The 25215-nt window shown below is 44.6% G+C and overlaps 1 protein-coding gene across 1 annotated transcript in view; it reads right to left on the bottom strand.

Annotated features, from left to right (window-relative positions):
• Positions 1–15596: 15596 nt before the first annotated feature.
• Positions 15597–25215, bottom strand: part of GART (phosphoribosylglycinamide formyltransferase, phosphoribosylglycinamide synthetase, phosphoribosylaminoimidazole synthetase) — a 62639-nt gene continuing 53020 nt past the window's right edge. The window contains exons 21-23 of the mRNA XM_073361842.1: positions 21762–21903; positions 19409–19524; positions 15597–17186 (exon numbers count right to left, since the gene is read on the bottom strand). Coding sequence (XP_073217943.1) covers positions 16989–17186; positions 19409–19524; positions 21762–21903 — 456 coding nt within the window. The 3' untranslated portion in view covers positions 15597–16988. The remainder of the gene's footprint in view (positions 17187–19408; positions 19525–21761; positions 21904–25215) is intronic.

The following is a 25215-nucleotide window of genomic DNA, read 5'->3' as shown; positions in this document are numbered from 1 at the left end:
TCTGTCTGTTGTTTCTTCTGTCCTGATTTCAGGCAGACCAGTTTCATATCTTTCCTTTACAACCGGGATATATCTCCCCCAATCTAAAGTTTGTTACAGCTCCTTTGTTAAATCAGTGTTGGAATCTAAATTACCACCTCACATGTTGGGTTCCTGCATGTTCAGCTGTTTGTTAAAGGTGTGTGTGTATATGTGTGTGTGTGTATGTATGTGTGTATATATATGTGTATATATATACATAAAGCAAAGAATTTAAGGTGTGAAAATAACAATGGTTTATAAGGGAAATCTAGATGAATTCTGTTAAATACCAGTTTTGTCAGCATCTCCTTTTGATTGTTAATCTGATTCCAGAAAACCATGAGCTTCACAAATCAGCCCTATATGAATTGGGGCAAGCTACTGCTAAACATTCTACCCCAAGCATGGATCCAGTCAGATAATTCGGTCCCTACTTGACAGGTAAGGGGGATGGAAAAAAATTAGGCAACTTCTTAGGGGAAAAGTGCTAATTTTGTAGAAGGAGGTTGGTGTCTCTGTGAGTATTCTCCCCCTTTCATCGCCATAGTTGGAGGCTCCTGGGTGTGTGTCTGTCTTCTCCCTAGTGGGTCTGTAGCTCTATGTGATGGGAAGTGAGCCTGGTTGTTATGGCAGAGAAGGAGAAAAGAAGTGTTAGTTTGATCAGTGATCCACTCCATCTGCCTGTGATGTCAGAGCCAAAAATTAGCACAACTAGGTTTAGACATTAGTCATGTTTCTAGAATTAGGATCCAAGCTAGTGGTACTAGCAGTTCCTGGGACCCTGTTCTAAAATAGGTAGAAATGCAGCCAAAAAGTTGGAAGTGCCCAATTTTATGGAAAACCTTGAATTGTGTTTTCTGCAAAATTACCTAAGGCCCTCATTAAAGGTGGAGTGAGCTGACAAGCAGCAGATCCAAAAGCCAGCTGTAACAAGGGTAACTGACTTTGAGGGAAGGTTTTACAAAATGGATTACATTTTTATCAAGCAACCTTTATCTTGTTTAAGTTCTCAGGGAGAAGCTATTTTCCCTGATCTTTCCTTATCATGTAGGAGCATGTTTTGAAGGTATGTTAAAGCACAATCCAATTTCTTGAGCGGGAAGGGCAGTTTCCAAAGATTTTAAAACTTTACACAGGAGATTACCAGTATATATTGAAGAATCTTTTTGGATCTTGTTAAGGATAGTGAGAAGGACCAGAAATACACATTTTCCAGGTTTCTGATAGCAAGGAGAAAGAGGATGATTTCTCCTTTGAGTGACTGTGTGCACATACATTCCACTGTAAGGGCTTGTCTTCACTGCTGGGGTAAAACGATGTAAGTTATGCTACTCCAGCTACGTCCATGGGAGACGCTCTCCTGTTGACTTACCTTAATCTTCTTAGGGAGATGGAGTACTGGGGTTGACTGGAGAGCACTCTTCACTAGACCCACTAAATTGACCCTGCTGCATTGATTGCAGCAGTGTCATCTCCCTGTAGTGAAGACCAGCCCTAAGTGTGTGCATGCCCAATGTACTTGAGACAGACTTTTGCCACCCATTCCAGCAGACAGTGCACAGGTCCCCCACTATTCTCCTTCCCTGAGCTGAGGGTATAAAGGACATGATAGCCACCCCTCTCCATTCCTTCTTACCACTCATGGCGGGAGTCAGAGCTCCCTGTCGCCCCTGAGATTCAGTTAACCAGCCCTTTAGAGGCATTCTTGTATTATATATATTTAGTGTTAGTAAATACCAGATCAATTAACTGGGCAAAGATCCCCAATTTCAAATAACATGCCATGTGCGTGGCCATGATCCTGGCTAGCGACAGACATAAAAGTTGCCTTATCTGCTTAGGCAACAAATGTGAGGCACAAATGGCTTCTTTGTACCTCCTTCCCAACCAGAACAAAGAAACAAAGGGATTTCTGCCTTAAAGTAAGTCTTCTGGTAAAGGCGATGCATCCCTCATCAGAGCCCAACCCTGATCGTGAGAGGACAGAAGGTTGGTCTGTGAGGAGTGCCCCATTGGCAGCCTCTGCTTCCAAGCCAAAATCTGGAGAGAAATGTTACTCGTCATGTTCTGTGGCCTCCTCAAACTTTTCCAAATCCTCCTCCTCATCCTCAGAGACTGACAAACCATCAAAGTCTCATTCTTCCTCTCACAGAAAGTCTCTGAAATTTGAGGTCTGGTCATAAGCACCAATACTCCCCAGCATCATTGATGGCCCTGCTGGTGCCAGAGTCAAAGACCAATGCCTCCTGCCTACCAGAGAGATCTTTGAGGCCAGTGCTGTTGGGTCTGGCACCACCAGCGTTAGCAGCTTAGCACTCACCTCTGATATTGGTGCTGTCGATGCTGCAGGCATTCTTCAACTATCTTTTTGTCTCTTTCTCCTCTGGACTTTCTCGTTACATCAGCTGATGCCAACCTTAATGCCTTCAGCTTCATCGGCACTGCCAGCACCAGCAACTTCGCTTACCGCCATGGTTGCGGCAGTTCAATCTACTTTGTCTATGGGTGCTGCGCTGTCAACACTGACTCACCTGTCCTGCATTCTGACTGCCTTGTCCACCAGCACCATTGGATACATCTTCGAGTGCACTACCTTTGGGACAACACCGTATGTTGCTGGTGCTGAGATCTTCCACTGATGCCTATGGGGATCGCTCCACCATTTACTGAAGAGTTTTGTGTTTCCTCCTCTTCAGACCCGTGAGAGAACCATACCTCAGGCCTTCATACAGACAACATTGTAGAGAGACTCAAATTAGAGCAAGAACATTATTATAAAGATGTCCCAGTATGGTGCCATCCACCGTGGGCAGTACAAAGACTGGACAGTCCTCCTTGGCCTCCTTCGTCATTTTCAAGACTATCTAGGTTCCTATTGGCCACTCAATCAAAAGAGAGTCCCCTCCTCATGTACCTAATAGTGCCTAGAGACAATCCTCTTCCAAACACACAACCACCGGGTCTGTTGAAGCCAACAGACCCAGAAGAAACTAAGGATATTCCTGCCCTCCACCGCCCCAGTATTTCTTCCTTTTCTCCAGTCGACATCACCTATGCTTGGAGGACTTTAAAGTTTTTCAGGACCTCATTAGGAGCCTGGCCACATTTCTGGGGCTACAGGCAGCACTCATGCAAGACAGTCTGCACAAACTATTAGATGTCTCTCAAATTCCCACTCCATAATGTATTGCCCTTTCCACAAATGAAGGCTTGTTGGATCCCCCAAAGACCCTTTGGCAGACACCAGCCTCTATACCTCTCACTGTCAAATGGGTGGACAGATACTCTAATTTTGGCTAGGGGACTATTTCTTTACAGAGTGGCAAACAAGCATCTGACACAGCCTCACCCTAAGGCTACCCCCCAAAAAATAAGGAATACGAGACTGGACCTCTATGAGCCTTCAAATTAGGGTGTCAAATTAGACATTGTTGTCCAAATATACCTTATTAACAGGTCAACAATTTCAAAATTTTTGGACAAACTATCTCAGGAATACAGGGATCAGTTTTTGGTCATGGTATCAGAAAGTTATCTCACCGCTTGCATGTCCCTCCAAGGAGCGATTGGCACGTCAGTGCATCATGTTCAGTGGCTATGTAACCCTTCTGCCCGGGGGAGCCAGCCGCAACCAGGGCTGGGTTCAGTATCTAGGGATTCCTTTCCATTGATACAACACAGAACCGGCTTGAGCCCCCACCCAGTAATCTGGGAAAATTACAAACCACCCCGGGCGCCTCTGAGAGGCAATATTTCCCACTCGCAAGCACAGAGTCTGAGTGTAGTAAATAAACTTTTAATAAAAGGAGGGAAGTAACTGGGTGTTAATTTGGGAAAACACCGCAAACAGAGTTCATAAACATAAACCATGAATAAAAGACCCAACCCCAAGTAAGTTGGGCAGTGTCCTTTTCCCCTCTGGTTCTTAAGTCCAACAACCTAAAAGTCCCTTTCATGTGCCCAGCCCTTCTCTGTACCCCACTCACAGTTTTTGTCCTTGGTCAGTGCAGATCCAGAGGTGCATCTGCAGAGTTCACCTCCCCCCTGGATGGGGTAAAGAGGTACCTTACTCGCTCCACTGCTTGGGTACTCACTCGCTGCCCACCACCCTGCTGGCTGCGCCTGCTCACTGCTCTCACTGTGCCTCTCCATCAGCTGCCCTGCTCGCTGCCTGCTCTCGCCATGCCATCAGCTGCCCTGCTGGCTGCTTGTCGCAGCTCTTCACTGCTGCCCACCATGCCTCTCCATCAGCCGCCCTGCTGGTCATTCATCACGCCTCTCCGCAGCACCAGCCACTTGTTCACCAGCTGACTGTCAGTCACCTTCTGCTGCCTCTCTGCTGTGGCATCTGCACATCAGCTCTTTGCCGTCCAGGCAGAAACACTGCCCCATCTCAAGTGATTTCAGCTCTCAGTGATTTTTAGCTCTTAGCAGGCAGAAGCATAGTCCTACCACAACTGATTTCAGCTCTGATTGGACATTTAACATAACAAAGAGGCTCGTAATTAAGCCTATTCAGCTCTAGCTCTATTCTTTGAACAGTGGGGTGGAACAGCTTAAATCAGTCTAGGGAGGGCCCTTGATAAGGGTGTCCACCCCTTTTACTTTCACAGGGCTCTGGCATTCCACCCCCTGGCTTAACGATGTCCTTTCAGCTAAAGGTGACACCCCCCCTCTCCCCAATATGGGACAGGTTAAGCATAGTCCTGCTTCCCTGTATTCCCACAGTAATTACAACATTTTGGTAACAGCATTTCACTACCCCTGCATTCAGTACTAATATGATTTGTACCCAACACCAGCCAAAATTGGTTACTTTGACACGGCTCTATGTGCTGAATATCTAAGCTGAGCAGGAGCAAACTGTGTTTACATAAACACACTCAAGTCTCTTCCCCCTCCCAGCTAGCTGTCAGGGAAGCATTCATTCAGACCTGGCTTACATCTACATCCATTTCAAATGAAACACTCTTCTTGATGGCAGGCCTCTGGCACCCCCAAAGAGTTGCAAAATAAAATCACTTTAGATAAGCTATTACCAGCAGGGGAGTGGGGTGGGGGGAGAGACCACCTTTTGTAGTGGTAAACACCCATTTTTTCATGCTTTGTGTGTATAAAAAGATCTTCTACACTTTCCACAGTATGCATCCGATGAAGTGAGCTGTAGCTCACGAAAGCTTATGCTCAAATAAATTGGTTAGTCTCTAAGGTGCCACAAGTACTCCTTTTCTTTTTGCGAATACAGACTAACATGGCTGTTACTCTGAAACCTGAAAATAAAATACAAGATCTACCATTTGGAGATGCTAAACTGTTTTCCCAGAAGACCTATGATATGGATGCAGATGTTGAAAGACTCTTGTGTGACCCTTCATTTGCTGGGTGGAAGCAGTTTAAGTCCCAAACGCAGTACAGACCCTACTATCAGCAGAGACTTCAGGATGTGTCTAAAAGAAGGTCCCTGGATTGGTGGTTAGAACCTTTCCTACCAGAACCAACTGTGACATTGGCAACACATGTCCACCAAGCACTGTGGGGGAGGGTCATTTGGGTCAATTTCAGGCTCAAGTACTTTAGACACCTTAGGAAATTTCATTACAAATAAATGTGATGGAATTTCACACTATTCACCAGACCTGCAAAATGTTCATTTCCACCATCAGAGGCTAGGTGGTTCAGGTTCTCACAGTACATTGCTAGATTTTTAATCTGAGAAAGCAGGGAGGTGCAAGGTTGTCTCATTTTATGCCAAGATGCAATCTACTTGTGGTACTTTAGTATAAAGGACAATATCTCACTAACGGCCTTTCAAGAGTGAGGAGCACTATTCCATATTGCCTCGACTGGAACTTCATAGGCCACCATGAGTGGTCAATAAAGAGGGTCATTCTGCAGCAGGTCTTCCATCAGTGGGGATACCTAGTAATAGATCTCTTTGCAACCAGTGCAAGAGGTTCTTTTCCAGAGTAGGTAACAGTCTGGGTTTTGTGACCAGGTGCCTTTCTTCTTCCCTAATCAAGCTATCTGCTATACACATGTACGTGTTCCCTCTGATTCTGAGAGGGATCAAGAGGCTAAAAAGAGACAAGGCAACTTTAATCCTCATAACCCCTGCCTGGCCAAGGCAGTACTGATGCACCAATCTACATCAACACTCAATTCATCCACCCACACCTCTGCCTTTGGTCCAGGATATCTTGTCTCAAAACCAAGGGAATCACTGCACTGCAGCCTACAGTCCCTTCATCTTTACAGCCACGGTGCTGCCTGGTGAATAACAGAAACAGTTCCATCAGAGCCACATATGTAGCAAAATGGAAAAGGTTTTTATCTGGGTGGAATCTTGTCAGTTATCACCAGATTGTACAGAAATTAGATTTATATTGGACTACTTATTGCATCTGAAATTCTCTGATCTCCATCAGTTTAGTGGGAATCCATTTAGCAGCCATTTCTGCAGGACACCCACTAGTGGAGGGGTTTTCCATCTTTTCATATGGATTGGTTTCTAGATTGATTGATTTATTTACTTAAATTCTTATCCATGTGTTACTCTACGTCTGATCCAGTATCTTTATGGGACCTGAATTTGGTATTATCTTTTTCGATGGGTTCCACCTTTTTGAGCCCTTGGCAACAACATCCCTGCCACTGCCATCAATGAAAATGGTCTTTCTGGTAGCAATTATTCCTGCAAAGAGGGTGTCAAAGCCCTGGGCACTTATAGTGGGGCCTGTTTTCAAAGTATTTCACAAAAACAAAGACTTGCTTTGGCCATACCTTAAGATTTTGCCTAAGGTGGTCTCTGCATTCCACCTCAACTTGATCATTCATCTTCCAGGGTTCTTTCCAAAATCTCATTCTACTAAGGTTAAAGAAAAGCTTAATTCCTTGGACGTTCGGAGAGCTCTGGCACTTTACCTGGACTGCAAAGTCTTTCGGATCCTGTCTTAGACTCTTTGTAGCCTATGCTGAGAGGATGAAAGGGTTACCTGTTACAGTCAAGCAAATTTCACATTGGATTTTTGACTGCATCAAGCTTTGCTACAATCTCGTGAAGGTCCCTCCTCTACTGAGGATAACAGTGCACTCCGCTATGGCTCATTCCACTTGGCTAGCCTTTTTGGAGCAACATTCTTGTGGCTGTCACTTGCAAAGTAGCAATGTGGTCATTGTTGTATATACTTTCTCCAGACACTGTGCTATTACTTAGGCTTTTTGAGACAATGCCAGCTCTGGCCATCTCCAAGTACAGTAGTCTGAAGTTCTACAATCTGTAAAGAAAGTGCTGGTGAATCACTTATGGTGGAATGAGCATGTGCATAGCCACTCAAAGGAGGAAAAAATGGTATTTTACCTGTACAATGATTTGTACCTATTCTTCTAGATGCCCTCTCACCTTCCCTGCTACTTCTGGAATTGTAGGTGTGCCTAGTGCACTCCTCTGTCTACAGTGGACTGTATTTGTGCACAACACATCTTGAAGAACATCAGTCACTGTACAGGTAAGTAACCATTTTAGTGACACAGGAGTCACCAGACTTGATTTGCAATGGAAGCTGAATCTCCATTTTCACAATGTCGAGCCAGTGACAGGCTTGGCAGTGCGGGCTTCTTCCTTTAATTAAACACTTTGCCCAAGTAGGCAGCTTATTTTAACTCTGTCAGAGTAATGGGCCATGTTCAAGTAAAATAAATCAGTGGGGAGGCAAGTCAGCCAAGAAATTATTGGAGAAGTTGGAAAAAGAAACAGCCAGAATTGAGCCTTCTGATGAAGGAGCCATTGATTGATTAGATCAGATCAGATCATGGACATTAATATCCCCTATGGTTCAATGAATAAACACTTTGTTGTGGAATTGAGTTTCATGTCCTGTACTTTTGGGGGCGTATCGTAGGTCAGGCTCTTGGCTCTAGTGAGATATTCCAAAGCCTATGGCAAACTCCGTTGTAATTTACATTATGGGGAGGGGGTATTTCATTTAGGTTTTGTATTTATGCTTGTACTGTGGTGAATGCGCTTTGGTAGCGGGGGAAGGTTAAGAAAACTATTCCCTACTGTTACCTCTTGTCTGCCTTTTAATATATAAGACATTTATGATTTCGGTATAGCAAATGATGGAGTTTTGTTATGATTACAACAGTGAACTTCCGTTTTCATGTTATCCGTTTCCTTTCTCCCAGCTTATGCTTAGGGCAGCTGGCAAATGCTTTTGATAGACACAGGATAAACATACATGATTATTGCTTCTGCTCTCTTATGGTACTGAATTGTATAATCTTGTTTAAACATATTCAAATCTAACAGTTATAACTAGAGCCTTACTCTTCTTATTTATGTATCTCCGATACTTCTCTGTCCCCCCTTGCCATAGTATCCAAGCAACTCACAGTCTTTAACTTATTTTTCTTCATAACACCCCTGAAAGGTAAAATGCCCACTTTGTACAGATTGAGAACTGAGGCACTCATTGCCAGACTTTTAAAGGTATTTAAACACCTAATTTCCACTGAAAGGCCATCTGCTTCTTTAGGCACCTAAATATCTTTGTAAATCTAGTCTCAAGTGACTTGCCCAAGATCAAAAAGGACTAGGGTGACCAGATAGCAAGTGTAAAAAACCGTGATGGGGGTGGGGGGTAATAGGTGTCTATATAAGAAAAAGCCCCCAAAATCAGGACATCTGGTCACCCTAAAAAGGATTCTATGTCGCAGAATAGGGAACTGGACCCTCTGAGGCCTATAGACTGCACGTGTAGCATGGGTGAATTTCGCCATTTATTTTCTGCTAATATGTTAGAATAGTCTTAGCATCTACTGTCAAACTGTCTGCACTCTGACAGAATGTGAGCTGCAGGTGAGTCTTCGAGTGGCAACTCCTCCTCTCTCCTTGACTGATCAGCAATGAGTTGGAAACCCTACTCTACATGTCTCCTGATTCCCACCCTGTGGGGCATGCACTAAGGTGTTTTGTTTTTACTGGATTAAGTCAGACCCTTTGTGGCCTGCCCATGTGCCTCTCCACCAATTAGTCTTGATCTCGGTCGTCGGCTCACTGGTGTGTGAGTCAACTGGGGGCTGTGGGAGGTGCGACCTCTAAGATCTGACCAACTAGAGAGTGTAATGAGGCTGGAAATTTGTCCTCTAGTGCTTAACCATTGGCTAGTTGGTAGCAGTATCCTAGAAGCCCTTCAGATGTGAAGGAGGCCATTTTGTTTGAAGAGCTCAGTTCCACTCCCACAAGACCTATTTACTTCAGCTCCAGTGGTACTTGAGGAGGAGGGGGTAGTCAGGGGGAGCCCCCTGGCCCAGTTGCTGTTAGAGATCCCAGAATGCAACTTTGGAGGCCTAACAGGCAGCCTGACGCCATATGTGCTGGAAGTAGGGGTGCTGCAGCATCCCCTGACTTGAAGTGGTTTCGATCCTATACAGGGTTTACACTTTGGTCCAGTGGCTCTCAGCACCCCTGCCTCATGCTTGAGTCAGAGCCCATGAACCCAGAGCAAGCCCAGAAATGTTTGGGGTTGCCTGCTGTTTTAACCATTGGAGGGGGGCAGGACATGTCATACAAGGCTGAGGTGTCTCTGCCAAATGATTTGAGTCACGGAGCCAAGTTACATGGAATAGAAAATGTTGAAAGGGCTGAGGAGGGTAATGGGGATAGGAACCGATTGCACCTATGTCAGGGGTTCTCACACTGGGGGTCGCGACCCCTCAGGGGGTCATGAGGTTATTACATGGGGGGTCATGAGCTGTCAGCCTCCACCCCAAACCCCACTTTGCCTCCAGCATTTATAATGATAAATATATTTAAAAGTGTTTTTAATTTATAAGGGGGGTCACACTCAGAGGCTTGCTGTGTGAAAGGGAACACCAGTACAAAAGTTTGAGAACCACTGACCTATGTAAATCTAAAATGGGGCCTTACCTGTGTGTGGGGATGGGTGGGGGCGGGAGGTTCTCTCAACAGCTGAGCAGTACCTTTCTAGAGAGCCTGAGTCTGGACAGCATAGATCTGTGGATATGGAAGAATTAGGCCAAAACTGCTTTTGTCCAGCCCTGAGACAGGGTGTTTAAGAGACTGCTGAGAGTGAAGCTGAAATGGGGAATATGCTGCAGGGATAGTGCTAATTGAGCCTGTGTGACATCATGAGCATGTAAGAGCTGTGTGTGTTGTTGTGTGGTTCTGATTTGTTTTCTTTAAAAACAAACTTTACTCACAAAAAACCCATACACCTAAAAAACACCCTAAGACACATTTTGTCAGCTTCAAAGTCAGCAGGAAGGGGGATACAGTAATAGTCAAGGTTGCAGTGCATGATGGTTTACTGTTTAATAATGTAAGAAGATCCTGTAGTGCTCTATTTCAATTAGAAACGGGAAAATAAAAACCCAAAGCAGCCCTGTTGTTGTGTAGACAGGGTTTTCACCCACAGCTGTGGGGGTGCATAAATTCATCATGTACCCTAATCAAGTATATATTAAGAACTGAAGTATCAAAATAACATGCTAACTACAGATGTTAAAGTTCGATTGAAACAAAAGGTGCTTGGCGATGTCTTATTTATTTATTGGTGACCATCTCATTACAATAGAAAGCATCTTGGTCGGAATAGCTGCTGGACTGACAGGTATATTGTATAATTCTGAATATACCTGATATCTAGTTGTGTCTGTGTGTATAAATAAACACACACACATTTTATTGTAGTGTGATCCATTTAGTGGGGAAACAGCAACTTCAAGCAGTAATTCACCAGGGCAAGGCAAAATTCCATTTTAACAGTGCATATGTTTTATATTGTTTTTAAACAGGGCTGTAAGTGTGTTTCTCTAAACATGCAGTTTAAACAGTTAAGGAATATTATCTTAAATGTTGTTGATCATTAGGCCAAAGACCTAAATACAAGTGTGTAGGAGGGCGGGGGGAGAAATAGAAGAAACAGATACCAGTGTGCCTTTATTCTCCAGTGTGCAAAGGACATGCAAGCTCTTTTTAAAAAATGGATGAACACCATCTGCCACTGAGGGAGCAACCAGCAGGTCTAGACAAAGGTAAGATGTGCTGGTAAGTCACACTGAATTGCAGGATGACTACAAACCTAAATCCCCAACCTTGAGGGAGAGGGTGCCCGCCTCCAGAGAGGTGATGGCTGGAGGCCTGAGACCAACAGAGGAGTCCTTGAGCAGACCACAGGAAGCAGAGGTGTAGTTAATCTCAGCACTGTCATTTATAGTGGCAGTGTGTGCAATTTGTGACCGTGGTGAATTACCAGTAAGTGCTAAGAGCAGCAAAAGCAAATATTGTAGAAGGAAAAATGTGTTTTGTAGCCTTTTCAGGAAAAGGCTAGTGAAAAGAAACAGCAAAATGAGTTATGAACAGCTGAAGAAAAAAGCCAGCAGAGGGAGATGGAGCTCTTGGAAGCTGACAAAGGCAGAGTTTGCTGACCTGTGTATATCCTGGGCGCCCCATCATCTCAGGCATTGGCACCCTGACAGCAGGATTGTCTGGCTATGTAGACTCCCTCCTCAGGCCCTACGCTACCAGCACTCCCAGCTACCTTCGAGACACCACTGACTTCCTGAGGAAACTTCAATCCATCGGTGATCTTCCTGATAACACCATCCTGGCTACTATGGATGTAGAAGCCCTCTACACCAACATTCCACACAAAGATGGACTACAAGCCGTCAAGAACACTATCCCCGATAATGTCACGGCTAACCTGGTGGCTGAACTTTGTGACTTTGTCCTTACCCATAACTATTTCACATTTGGGGACAATGTATACCTTCAGATCAGCGGCACTGCTATGGGTACCCGCATGGCCCCACAGTATGCCAACATTTTTATGGCTGATTTAGAACAACGCTTCCTCAGCTCTCGTCCCCTAAAGCCCCTACTCTACTTGCGCTATATTGATGACATCTTCATCATCTGGACCCATGGAAAAGAAGCCCTTGAGGAATTCCACCATGATTTCAACAATTTCCATCCCACCACCAACCTCAGCCTGGTCCAGTCCACACAAGAGATCCACTTCCTGGACACTACAGTGCTAATAAACAATGGCCACATAAACACCACCCTATACCGTAAACCTACTGACCGCTATTCCTACCTGCATGCCTCCAGCTTTCACCCTGACCACACCACACGATCCATCGTCTACAGCCAAGCTCTGCGATACAACCGCATTTGCTCCAACCCCTCAGACAGAGACAAACACCTACAAGATCTCTGTCAAGCTTTCTTACAACTACAATACCCACCTGCAGAAGTAAAGAAACAGATTGATAGAGCCAGAAGAGTTCCCAGAAGTTACCTACTACAGGACAGGCCTAACAAAGAAAATAACAGAACGCCACTAGCCGTCACCTTCAGCCCCCAACTAAAACCCCTCCAACGCATTATTAAGGATCTACAACCTATCCTAAAGGATGACCCAACACTCTCACAAGTCTTGGGAGACAGGCCAGTCCTTGCCTACAGACAGCCCCGCAACCTGAAGCAAATACTCACCAACAACCACATACCACACAACAGAACCACTAACCCAGGAACTTATCCTTGCAACAAAGCCCGTTGCCAATTGTGCCCACATATCTATTCAGGGGACACCATCACAGGGCCTAATAACATCAGCCACACTATCAGAGGCTCGTTCACCTGCACATCCACCAATGTGATCTATGCCATCATGTGCCAGCAATGCCCCTCTGCCATGTACATTGGTCAAACTGGACAGTCTCTACGTAAAAGAATAAATGGACACAAATCAGATGTCAAGAATTATAACATTCATAAACCAGTCGGAGAACACTTCAATCTCTCTGGTCACGCAATCACAGACATGAAGGTCGCTATCTTAAAACAAAAAAACTTCAAATCCAGACTCCAGCGAGAAACTGCTGAATTGGAATTCATTTGCAAATTGGATACTATTAATTTAGGCTTAAATAGAGACTGGGAGTGGCTAAGTCATTATGCAAGGTAGCCTGTTTCCTCTTGTTTTTTCCTACCCCCCCCCCCCAGATGTTCTGGTTTAACTTGGATTTAAACCTGGAGAATGGTCAGTTTAGATGAGCTATTACCAGCAGGAGAGTGAGTTTGTGTGTGTATGGGGGTGGGGGGGATGTGAGAAAACCTTGATCTATGCAGGAAATAGCCCGACTTGATTATGTAAAGAGTTGTCACTTTGGATGGGCTAGCACCAGCAGGAGAGTGAATTTGTGTGGGGGGGTGGAGGGTGAGAAAACCTGGATTTGTGCTGGAAATGTCCCACCTGTTGATCACTTTAGATAAGCTATTACCAGCAGGACAGTGGGGTGGGAGGAGGTATTGTTTCATGATTTCTGTGTGTATATAAAGTCTGCTGCAGTTTCCACGGTAAACATCTGATGAAGTGAGCTGTAGCTCACGAAAGCTCATGCTCAAATAAATTGGTTAGTCTCTAAGGTGCCACAAGTACTCCTTTTCTTTTTGCGAATACAGACTAACACGGCTGTTCCTCTGAAACCTGTGTATATTTTGAAAACCAGAAAAGCAACGATGGTCCAGAACTGTAAGGGACACAAGCATCACTGTTTCTGAACTCCATGTGGGGAAAGTTTTGACAGAGATCAAACTTACTCACTAGGAGATCCCTTGTGAACTCTGAGTACACACATTTAAGCAGAAGGTTTCTTTGCCATGTGTCAGTTTAATGTTCAGATCCATGCCATTCAACAAGTTTATCTTAAAAAGAGGTAACTGTAGAGCTGCTCGGGCAGCTATCTTCCTGCTCTGAGCTGACAGGTTCATCCACTTCCTCAACCCTCTGTTCTTGCCCTTCAGCTCTGCTTCATATTCTTCAGATGTGTCTTTGTAAAACAGGCTTGTGGAAAATTGTGTGGCAAGGGTGTTGTCACTGTAATTGAGCACCGATGCTGTAAAGGCTCTGTAAGGCTAACTAATATTGCTCTGGCTTATAAGACTATCTCCCAGAGTGACAGCCTGCTGGTTGAAAATGGAGGCCTTGAGGTAATTTACTAGTCCCACCTTGGGCCCCTCATTGGTTTGTAAAAGATGGAATCAATCTTGCAACAGAAAGATACAGTAATGTACTTAAATCCATATAACCTATCCAATTCCTGGCAAAAAAGTCAAGCAGGGAGCTTCTGCAATGGCTGATAAGAGATGGTGCTTAATTGTATATATTTTTTTTCTATGCTGGTCTGCAAGGGGGATATTTAGAATCATTCTAGTTTGAATTTGATGCATTCTTCAGCCTGACAGTGAACAAAAGTCATGTTGATTTAAAATCTTTTACCAGGTGAGGAGTGCCTTCTGTTTGCACTAGCTTCTGCTTGGCCTTTCACTTCTGGCTAACCCAGCATTTCAAAGCCTCTGAGCTTTGTTCATATAATCCACTAATTCAGGTATGGGTGATTAATAGCCTTACTCTAAGAAGAAATGCCCTTTCTTAGCCCACAAAGGTGATTTCAAAAGGCTTGTTGGGTGATGCTGTTTCAGATAATATTTCCACTAACCCTACCTCCCAGGCCCCTGGGAGATTACAATATAGTTAGTTAAAACTGCATAAATTCAAACTAGGGGTTTGTGGAAAATCCCCAAAGCTGGCATCACTGTGTTGATGTAAAAGTCACCACAGCTCTTTTCTCCTTGTACAACTAGAAGGTTGGAGAGTTGAGATGAGGCTTCCAACCACCTCTTAAATTTAGTGGGCTGACCCAACTATTTAACCAGAAACCATTTTTCTCCCCCTCCCCTTTCCCAGCTCGAACTTTTTCAACCCTGTAAAACCTATCTTGTTCAGGTTTAACATTTTTGGTAATTCTTGAGACCAAAAAGAATTGGTCTTGTCCTTGTAATCTTTTAAAGCCCTAGACAGGCTCCATCCCTTGATTAAGGCTTCATCCCCTATGAATATTTCATCAGTAAACATCTGTTGATAACCTTTTTCAATGCTTCTGGCTTTATATAGCCTCATGGGGCCTGTTTCTGAAAGGGGACCCAGACTGTTTTATTTTAAAAACTGTCCCCATAAACCATTTTTCACAGTACCTGCATTTGCAGGATTTACCTCAGCCAATCTGGTACAGAGAATTCTGTGAATATTTTGGCTGTAATGCTTGATAAGCTCCAGTAACATCACTATAGAGAGAGGTGGTGTGGGCTGTAAATATCCTCCCTCTTCAGGTTCTGTTAAATCATTCTGCCATCCCAATGAAACCAAAGGATCAGCTATATGCTGCTTTCACAAATTGTTTAAAAGTTCTTTCCCCGGCTCAGGCACTAGTTTTTGGAGAACGTACCCATCACCAACAACACTTTGAAAGGTCTTTAGAAATTTTACCACCTGTCTTGTTTTTTAAGCCTAAGGTTTATCACCCTTAAGAGGGACTTAAAACCACTGTCATTTGGAGACTTGCTGCATATCCACCTGCTCTGCCTACCCTTGTGTATCCACATCTGAAATAGTTTGTTCCCTTTTAAACAGAGAATGTTTTAAAATAGTTTCTGCCCTTCATGAAAGCAAAAGAATTGAAGGAAAATATTTAAATGACATCCCTTTAACGTTGCTTTTTCTCAACTTTATTAGAATTGGATTTGAAATAACTGAGCAGTTGAAATTGTAACGCAGAAAGAGCAGGATGTCAACACAGGCTGGCAACCAACGTTTGGTGTCACTTAATGTATTAGTGACAGGAGGTTTCTGTTTTTCTTTTAAAAACTATGTAGGAGCAACTGAAGGAAGGTGCCTCTAGCTTGTGGGAAAAACAGATTTAAGTAAACTGTATAGTGACTAACATGTTTGCAGCTGCTAAAAACATTAAAAAAAAAAGGGGGCTTGTACAGAGGTAAGAGTTCAGCCATAATAAAAACACTCAAATATGCTTCTGAGAACAAAAAAACATTGGAGGGAAGAGGGGTAGGTAGAGAGAATAAAAAACATCAATCAATATTATTCTAGCTTAAACAGATGTTCCCAGAATTCCTGAATCTGGCTATGACAGGATTGGTAAAGAATTTCATATAGGATTATGAGCACTGACAAGCATCTCATTCCCAATTCTACACTGGAAAAAAAAAAAAAAAAAAAACCCTCTGACTCTAAACTTGCTTAACCTCTAGTGGACTATAGGTATGAAATGCGGACCCTAAAGTCAGACCCACTTACCCACCGGTAAGTGTTCATCAGGAGTTTCATTCTGTAAGTCATCTGGTGGATCACAGGTTCCACCTCTAGAGTTACTTGATATGTTGAGTCCAGACCAGGTGCAATACTCCATGAAAAACACAATTTGCAGGAGCAAAATCCACTTCAACATTTTCTTTAAAGAAAGTTTTTGTTATGAGGGCCACTTCCTTCCTTCCGGTGTGGCCAGAGCAATGCTAATCCATTACCACCACAGTACCACCCACTTTCACCTCCATTCTATTGGTACTAACAGTTGTCCTGAAAAGACTTTTCACAGCCTCTGTCAACGGGCTCTTTTGCTACAATTGTGTCAAACAATTCGGGGACTAATACTGACTAATAAGCTTCAACTACTATGATCCTTTCATAGGGAAAGCCAGAGATGCTCAAATCTCTGATTCTTTGGCTATGCTAGTCTAAGACTACCAAAAGTAGAATAGAAAGTGTGAAATTATGGACAGAGGTCAGTGGAAAAAGCCATCATCATTGATGTGGTAGCTGATAGTGAGAGCTATGGTAGTCTTAAAAAAACCAAAAAATTAAAATCCCCTCCCTTCCCATTTTTGGCTTTCTCAGTCTTTACTTTGGAGCAGTAGCACTTGAGAATTTGGAGATCTTGCTGGAATGCCATGGGAAACGTTACACTAAAATACACTCGATGAACAGAATAAAAGTAACTGTCCAGTTGCTAAGTTCTGCCTTCTGAATTATTGTCGTTAGAACTTTAGTACTGTTGTTCCATCACTACAGCCAAGAGTCTTCTCAATTCTGCTGTTCTAAATTCCAGGTGATCTTGCCACTTTCTCCTAGGCACACTGCCTTACTGGCCACCAGTTGCAAGGCAGCAGGGAAGGCTCTGTGCTCCGCTTCTTTTACTCTTTCTGACAAGGTCTCCTCTGTGTCTCCAATCTCCACGGGAACTGCCTCTTGAAAAATTATAGCTCCAGCATCAACTTCCTCCTGAAAAAAGAAAATCAGAATACTGTAAACTGAAAGAGGGGGAAGAGAAGACACACACGTAGGACAGTTATTTGCTCTGGTTACCTTATACATAAGTGGTACCTACTTTCTGTGATATGTGAGGACTACAGAAAATACAATGGGGTCATACCTTGGTCTGCAGGGAACTGACGGGAGTCTGTTTCCAAGAATAGAAGCATGTAGGCCAGGGTGAATGCCGTGAAAACATCTGACATTTCTGTGAGGCTGAGGAATAGCGTCCCACAGAAAGCAGTGAAAGCCATGGCACTTAAGCCATATAAAACTAGACTAGACAAAATGCAGGTATATTTACAACAGAGAATTATCTTGCATTGACAAGGAGATGGATTAAGTGAGCCAAAAGACCTTTCCACCTCTAAACTATTTATTTCCCACGTGATCAGTAATGTTCCCTGCTGTCTATGAATTGTCTCTCAGGGATTCCTTCACTTGTGGAAATGCCACAATGACATACTATGGAGGGACAGAACCACATCCATGTCTGGAAGAACCGAACTCCTTGCCTCCTCCCATGCCACAGTGCTGGCAAGAGTAAGAAAATGGATTTCTTATGCAGCTATAGGAGTGGGAGGATGATTTCAAGCATTTAATGAGGGAGCTACGTCCTGCTACTTTCAATCCTGATAAGTAAATGGGGGTGGGGGTGGGGGGGGGGGGAAATCTTGCTTCTAAACTAATTGAATTGTGCAAATGCATTCTCCACAAACGGTGAGAAGTCAAGGCTCATCAACCCTATGGAGTTCATAACATACTTCTAAGATACCAGGGAGGGAGAGGTTAACTTGTAAATAAATTTTTCAGTTAATCATCAAGAGAGACCAGAGGCATTTTAACAGGGGTCCAGCTGAGCAATGTTTTCTGTGGAAGCCAACTCTTCCAAAAGCCCCAGCCTCTCCTAGCATCATGCAGGCCTACCACTGCTAGTTGAATGATCCAAAAAAAATTTTTTTACATGTTTTTAGCAGCTGCAAACATGTTAGTCACTGTACAGTTTACTTAAATCTGTTATTCTCACAAGCTAGAGGCACCTTCCTTCAGTTGCTCCTACATGGTTTTAAAATAAAAAACAGAAACCTCTTGTCACTAATACACTAAGTGACACCAAATGTTGGTTGCCAGCCTGTGTGTTGACATCCTCCTGCTCTTTCTGCATTACAACAGTTTCAACTGCTCAGTTATTTCAAATCCAATTCTAATAAAGTTGAGAAAGCAACGTTAAAGGGATGTCATTTAAATATTTTCCTTCGATTCTTTTGCTTTCATTAAGGGCAGAAACTATTTTAAGACATTCTGTGTTTAAAAGGGAGCAAACTATTGTTTCAGATGTGGATACACAAGGGTAGGCAGAGCAGGTGGATATGCAGCAAGTCTCCAAATGACAGTGGGTTTTAAGTCCCTCTTAAGGGTGATAAGCCTTAGGCTTAAAAAGCAAGACAGGTGTCAAAACAGAAATATCAGCATCAGGAAATTAGGTGTCCAGGTCTTCTGAATTTCTTATGGGAAGTCAAGAGCTGGGCCTAAGACCATTGCTTATCCTGCTCAAAGCAGGTCTTGACAACATGATGGCAATATTGCCAACTCCAAGTGTTAAAAGAAAAAAATTATGACTTTTACAAAATTAATGTAGTCAGGGTTCTTTTCTTTGCCTGCAGGGGTGTGGGCTTTTAGGTTAAAGTCACTCCACAGTTTCAAGCTTTTCTCTGCAAGCATGAGGGCTGGAACAGTTTTTTTTGGGGGGGTAACGAAAGCGGAGATTCTCAGGCGTCCCTTGATTCCAACAACTGGAGCTTTAAGGAGAACGCTAAACAGGGTGAGGCTCATGATCGAAACATAGGACTTGGAAACACGGTAGTGGGTAAAGATGTTGCTGATCACCAAGGCCTTGCTTGGGCTAGCGCTCCCACTGATAGGACAACTGGTGGAGCAACACTACTGTTACCAATGGTAGGAAGCTGCACAGAAAAAGCAAGCGTAGATAAAGCCTGAATTCTAATCTAGTATTTATTCCCAATTCCCCCAATGCCCAACATTCTAAAGAGTTCCGCTCCCTGTACACCTAACCATTTCCACAAACGAAGAGGAAAAGCAGAGATCCTTTTGACACAGGTATTATTCCAACCAAGATTATTCACTGCAAATTTTTCAGAGCTGCTCATTGCTGTTAGAAATGGCGTACTTACAGCTACAAAGTGCACAGTACAGCCACTGATTCGGACTCCAGCTTGTAATACCAATTTATGGGCATTTGCTCCTTTAAAAGAAGGTAGTAAAGATGGATGAATATTCAGTATTTTTCCTAGAAAAGAATAAATGAAATCATCATCATCTCTTAGCTCTCAGCCCTCGTTTCACAAGTTTAAACAAGTAAATGCCTCCTTACTAACCAGAATGCAAAATGCTCATAAATGCCATGTCAAGGCAGCCCAAAACTCATCAGGAATCTATGTTCTACCCGATCAGGGTTGGGAACAATAAAACATTTGCACATACATAGTACACTTCTCCCAAGAATCTCTGCCCTGACTATCGTTTATTTATAGCTCCTTCTTTTTGGTGGTGTTCTCTTCCCCGGTGTCATGGTTTGTTCTTCATCTGACTACAGACACATTCCTATTGCTCATAGTCCTTAATACCCACTCAAGTTAGTGACTTAAAATATTGGCCCATGGAGGCAGGGAGTGTCACACAAGCTTCCATGAAAGTGGTGAGATTTCTTCCTAGGTTAGTCTCCTAGCCCCTAAGGACTGTTCAGTCTTAACAGAAGGAACTGCTGCCTACACAGGAGCATCCCCCTGCCCGTCCAAAAAGCAGAAGCTTGTGTGACACTCCCTGGCCTCCTCAAAACTCAGGATTAAGGTGGCCCCCTTCTCCATGATAGTAGAGTTTAAAAGGGGCTGGCAGGGGCATTAGGAACCAATTTTGCTTTCTCACAGCAGACTGAAGAGCTCCCTACTCACCAGCCGCTAACGCTGACGCAAGGGGTGACCTTTCATCATGTTAACAAGGTTGTACGTTTGGTGTGATGGCTGGTTTCTGGATGCTCTAAAAGGTCCCTTGGACTGATTCTTGTTCACATGTTCAGGGTCACTTCAATTGCTTTGCTTGGGGTTAGGAAAGAATTTCTATCCCTGGCCCCACAAAACCATTAGCTGAGGTGGTGGAGGGGTTTTTTTGTTTGTCTTCCCTCCCCTTTTTCTGTAGCAACTGAAGTTAAGGGTGAAAGCTATGCACCTGAGAGCAGTGGGAGCATGTCGGATAAAGACAGCCTGATGGGAACTTCAGCTTAAGAGCAGCAGGTGTGTAGGTGACCTATCTGAGAGGTTCATTTTCATAACACAAAAAGGCGACATATAACCTAGGACTCTAGTTTTGGGGCAATCCCATCATAGTAGAAATCACTTGTAGTGGCCTCCTGTCCTGAAACTTGGGCACGGGTTTGGGAACAGGGGAGGCTAAGGAAAGGAATCGATAGCACAGAGCCGGGGAAGACATTACTACCTTGTGCAGATATTGGCATCCCATGAATAAGCATGTTTCTCCCCATTATTGGCTTGGTTGGGGATTTCCAAGCATATCATGTTAAAATCCTAGGCACACGATGAGTACTCAGGCCTTACACTTATTTAGGATCAGAGGGACGACTAAATGACATTGCAGCTTGAGCTATTTCGATAAATGCTACAGCCTCAGCCTTTGAACAAACTATCAGCATCTCATGGCTTATTCCTGCATCGTCCCAATCGTCATCACCAATGATGGGATCAGCAACCGGTTGGTTGGTTAGCTAATGATACACAACTGGTGTGTCACTAAACTGCTTTAAGTTTCTAACTCCCCGTGCAACCAAAGAGGGTGCTTTAGGTGCAGTTTTGGGGAGAGGGAAGGTTTCTGTTCCAACCATAGGTGACAGGTATCATAGGCTGGGGGAGGCTATGCCTCCCCAAACTGTCTGGTGTGGTCCTGCCCATGCTCCGCCCCCAGACTCCCTCCTGCAGTTCCCAGCGCTTTGCCCCAGCCCAGGCTGGCTGGGGCTGGCTGGCTTGCCTCCCGCAGGGACTCAGGGCGGCTGGTGCTGGGCCTGGGCCTGCAGGGCCTGCCTGGCACTCAGACTGTGCCACCAGGCCCTTTGGGGCTGGCCACCCAGCGCACTAGTGCTGGGGGTGCTGTGGCCACGCCACTTGGCCACCCGGTGCTGGGCTGGGGGCCGTGGTGGGGGTGCTCTGGGCTCTTGCGGGGGAGGGGAGGCAACAGTGGAGGGGGAGGAACATTGGGCACAACGGGTGGGGCCAGGGGCTAGCCTCCCCCAACGGCCAGGTCATCGGCCACCCATGGTTCCAACCTTCAGCAGTTTTGTACCTTCTTAAAAAATCCAGAATATAGTTGATAAAGGTTTTACTATTTCAAGTGGTCAATCATCTATGTGCACTTGGCTTGTTTTCTCTATATGTTTGCCAGACGAAATACAATGCTTAATTGCAGCTGCAAAATGTCTCTTGTTATGTTTAGAAGTATGTCTTAAAATAGTGTATTTACCATCCCACTTTTTGACAAAGGGACCAGACAAAATCCGCATAAATCCTGCAAGACAGATCAGTTCAACTGAGAATTCTTCAAGGACTTTATCAACTGCATTATCAAATTCTGTGCGACTTCCATACAATTTATGGTCAATTACCTACAATATCCAAAAAAGGAGAGAAACAGACATGAATGTGGGATTAACTTGACTCTCTCATAAAACAAGAACATGCTGAAATACTACGCTGTGATCAAATAAAAATCTAAAACTCCATATATGACCAAAGAACGGTGTCCAGATACAACAAGGATGGGCACTTTAGAAATGCACGTAAGTAACCGTAGATCAAATCCTATAGTTTTCAACTCAGACCATATTCAGCCAAACTCATGTTGAAAGCAGTGGCAGTTTTGCCTGCTTAAACTCAGTTTAAGGCTACAGGATTTGGACCATTAACAATTAATTATTAATAATAACCTGAAAATTATAACAAGCACCCTAACTCTTAGACTGGCTTAACCAGCTTCAGCTGATATGAAGCCTTAAAACAATCTACAGGGTTTAAACCCATGCAAACCTTAGATCAGTTTAAATTGCAAACAAGATTCTCCCCTCCCCCGACCCATTTAAAAAACTTAACATAGGACACCACAAAAGGCCAGAGGGCTAATTATAGGCATGTTAAGAAGGAACAGCTGGGTAAGGATGTACAAGGATGAGGATTGCTCCAGTTAAAGTTTTCCTTGCTAAGGTCACACATGCCATATTTAAATGTGAATAATTTTAAAATGAAACTACCAAAACTATTTTCTTAAAATATCCATAGCTTTAAAATAATGAGGCCTGTTAAATACCAATGAAATGTACCAAAAACAACTAAGTTTAAAGTCAGCACATTAGGTTTGAAAAGTTTATGCTAAATTGGCTGTGCAGTTGTACAGTGCATTGGCAGTGTGGTTGAGTGGATAGGGCTGGACTGGCTTCTATTATTGCTTTGCTACTGACCTCTTGTGTAACCCTTGACAAGTCACTTCACCTCTGTGAGGCTCTGATTCCCTTCCCACTCTGTCTTATCCATTTAGATTGTGAGCTCTTCAGGACAGACACAGTCTCTTAGGGTAGGATCCACAAAACACTCGCCGATCCCTGGAGACCTCTAAGCTCACTCGGCACTTATGTTTTTCAGGTCAAAAAAGGTCCCTGGGTGTCTCAGGCTCTGGGCAGGCGCACTGCTGCTTCCCTCTAGGCATCTGGACACCTATCTCCTGCTCCTCTAGAGTGATTCACGACCCAGAAAATAAGTGACTGAACGCCTATGTCACAAGCAGGGTCCAGTGCTGTAGGCAACCTCTGAGCATGCCCCCAGACCAAGTGTGGTTCAAAATCTGGCTGAGGAGGAAGCAGCGGTGGTGCCATGCACCTGATGACTTTTAGCCCAGTGGTTAGAGCACTTGCTCAGGATGTGGGAAACCCTAGTTCAATTCCCTCCTCTCAAAGGGCAGGGGGGAGGATTTGAACAGGGGACTCACACTTCTCAAGAAAGTGCTATAACCCCTGAGCTATGGGATGTTCTGTTGTGAAGCTCTCTCCACCTCTCGTGTTGAAGCTTTTCCACTGTAGATAAATAATTAAAATGATTGGAGCACAAGGACTGGACCCCAGGTCTCCTCCCTCCCTCCCTCCCTCGCAAATGTCCTAATCGCTGGACTCCAGAATCATTCCTACTCTCAATCTGGCCCCAGGATTGTCCTCCTATAAATAGTCATTCAGCCAGAGAATGAGAACGCACGAGAATGATGCTCTAAGTCCATTGGTTAGGGCACCCATCAGGGAAGTGGGGGACTGACTCAGGGCCCAGTGCCCCTGCTCCAATCACTCTTGCATTGTTTATCCAATGGGGAACACCTTCCACAGGAAAGGTAGAGTGCCCTGCATCAGATGATCCCATCACTTAGTGGTTAGAACACTCTTCTGAGAGGCGGGAGACCCCCTTTCAAATCCTTGCTCCCCCTTTGCCACAGAGATGGGGACTGAATGTGGGGCTCCCACTTCCCAGGTAGAGTGCTCTAACGAGCGGGCTAAAAGCTATAAGGTGTGCACCACCACTTCCTTCCCCTCCCCCCATTTCATGTGGAATGAGTCAAGTGCCTACATCATTCCTGCAAGAAACCCCTTAGGCACCTAAGGTGCCTGACTCTACATGGCTGGTTCTCATCCGTGGATCTCTAAGTAGACCTTGATGCCTCCCTGCAGCCTGGACTTAGGTGCCTGTCTTCAAGAGAGGTGAGGGGCTTAGCTCTTGTCAGCTTCTCCCACTGGCTAGCTTAGACAGCTCCCCACCTAATATGCTGGCTTTTGCAGATTGTGTTCTGAGGTGCCTTTCTCTCCCTATGCATTGGATAGGGAGCCTCAGTGCCTAAAAGACAGTTACCTGTTCCATAACTGGCGTTCTTCGAGATGTGTTGCTCAGGTCCATTCCGTATTAGGTGTGTGTACTTGCCACATGCACTGGTGCCAGAAGTTTCCCCTCAGCAGTATCCTTGGGGGACCAGCTCTGGCACCCTCTGGAGTGGTGCCCACATGGCGCGGTATAACGGGCCCTGCCGGTTCCCTCCTCTGCTCCTTCTTACTGGAAACTCCAGAAGTGGGGAAGGAGGGCGGGTCGTGGAATGGACATGAACAACACATCTTGAAGAACAGCAGTTATGGAACAGGTAACAGTCTTTTCTTCTTCGAGTGCTTGCTCATGACCATTCTATATTAAGTGATTCCCAAGCAGTACCCCTGGAGATAGGAAGGCGTTCATGGATGTGTTTGATTGCAACACAGCTCTGCCAAACCCAGCTTCATCTCTGGCCTGCTGAGTGATGGCATAATGCACTGTGAATGTGTGAACAGAGGACCACATCACAGCTCTACACATGTCCTGGATAGGGACGTGCGCCAGGAAGGCTACTGAAAACATCTGCGCTCTCGTTGAGTGGGCTCTGACAATCGGCAGCAATGGAACCCCCGCCAGGTCATAACAGGCCCTTATGCATGAGGTGATCCAACTGGAAATCCTCTGCGAGGACACCGGAAGGCCCTTCATCTTATCCGCTGTAGCGATGAAGAGTTGAGTCGATTTATGGAAAGCTTGGTATGTTCTAAGTAGAAAGTCAAGGCCCTCCGGACTTCCAGGATGAAAGACGCCTCTCTTCACTGGTCTTGTGTGGTTTGGGACAGAACACTAGGAGGAAGATGTCCTCGTTCATATGGAAGGTAGAGACCACCTTTGGTAGGAAGGCTGGGTGGGGCCGCAACTGAACCTTATCTTTGTAGAAGACCGTGTACGGAGGTTCTGAGGTCAAGGCTTTAATTTCTGAGACCTGTCTTGCTGACGTCACTGCCAAAGGAACGTGACCTTCGATGACAGGTGGGAAAGGGAGTAGGAACCTAGTGGCTCAAAGGGTGGGCCAGTGAGCCTAG

This window comes from Lepidochelys kempii, chromosome 1 (genome assembly GCF_965140265.1).
Source record: "Lepidochelys kempii isolate rLepKem1 chromosome 1, rLepKem1.hap2, whole genome shotgun sequence".
Classification (NCBI taxonomy): Eukaryota; Metazoa; Chordata; order Testudines; family Cheloniidae; genus Lepidochelys; species Lepidochelys kempii.
The sequence above is the reverse complement of the archived record's forward strand: the minus strand, read 5'-3'. Positions and strand labels throughout refer to the sequence as shown.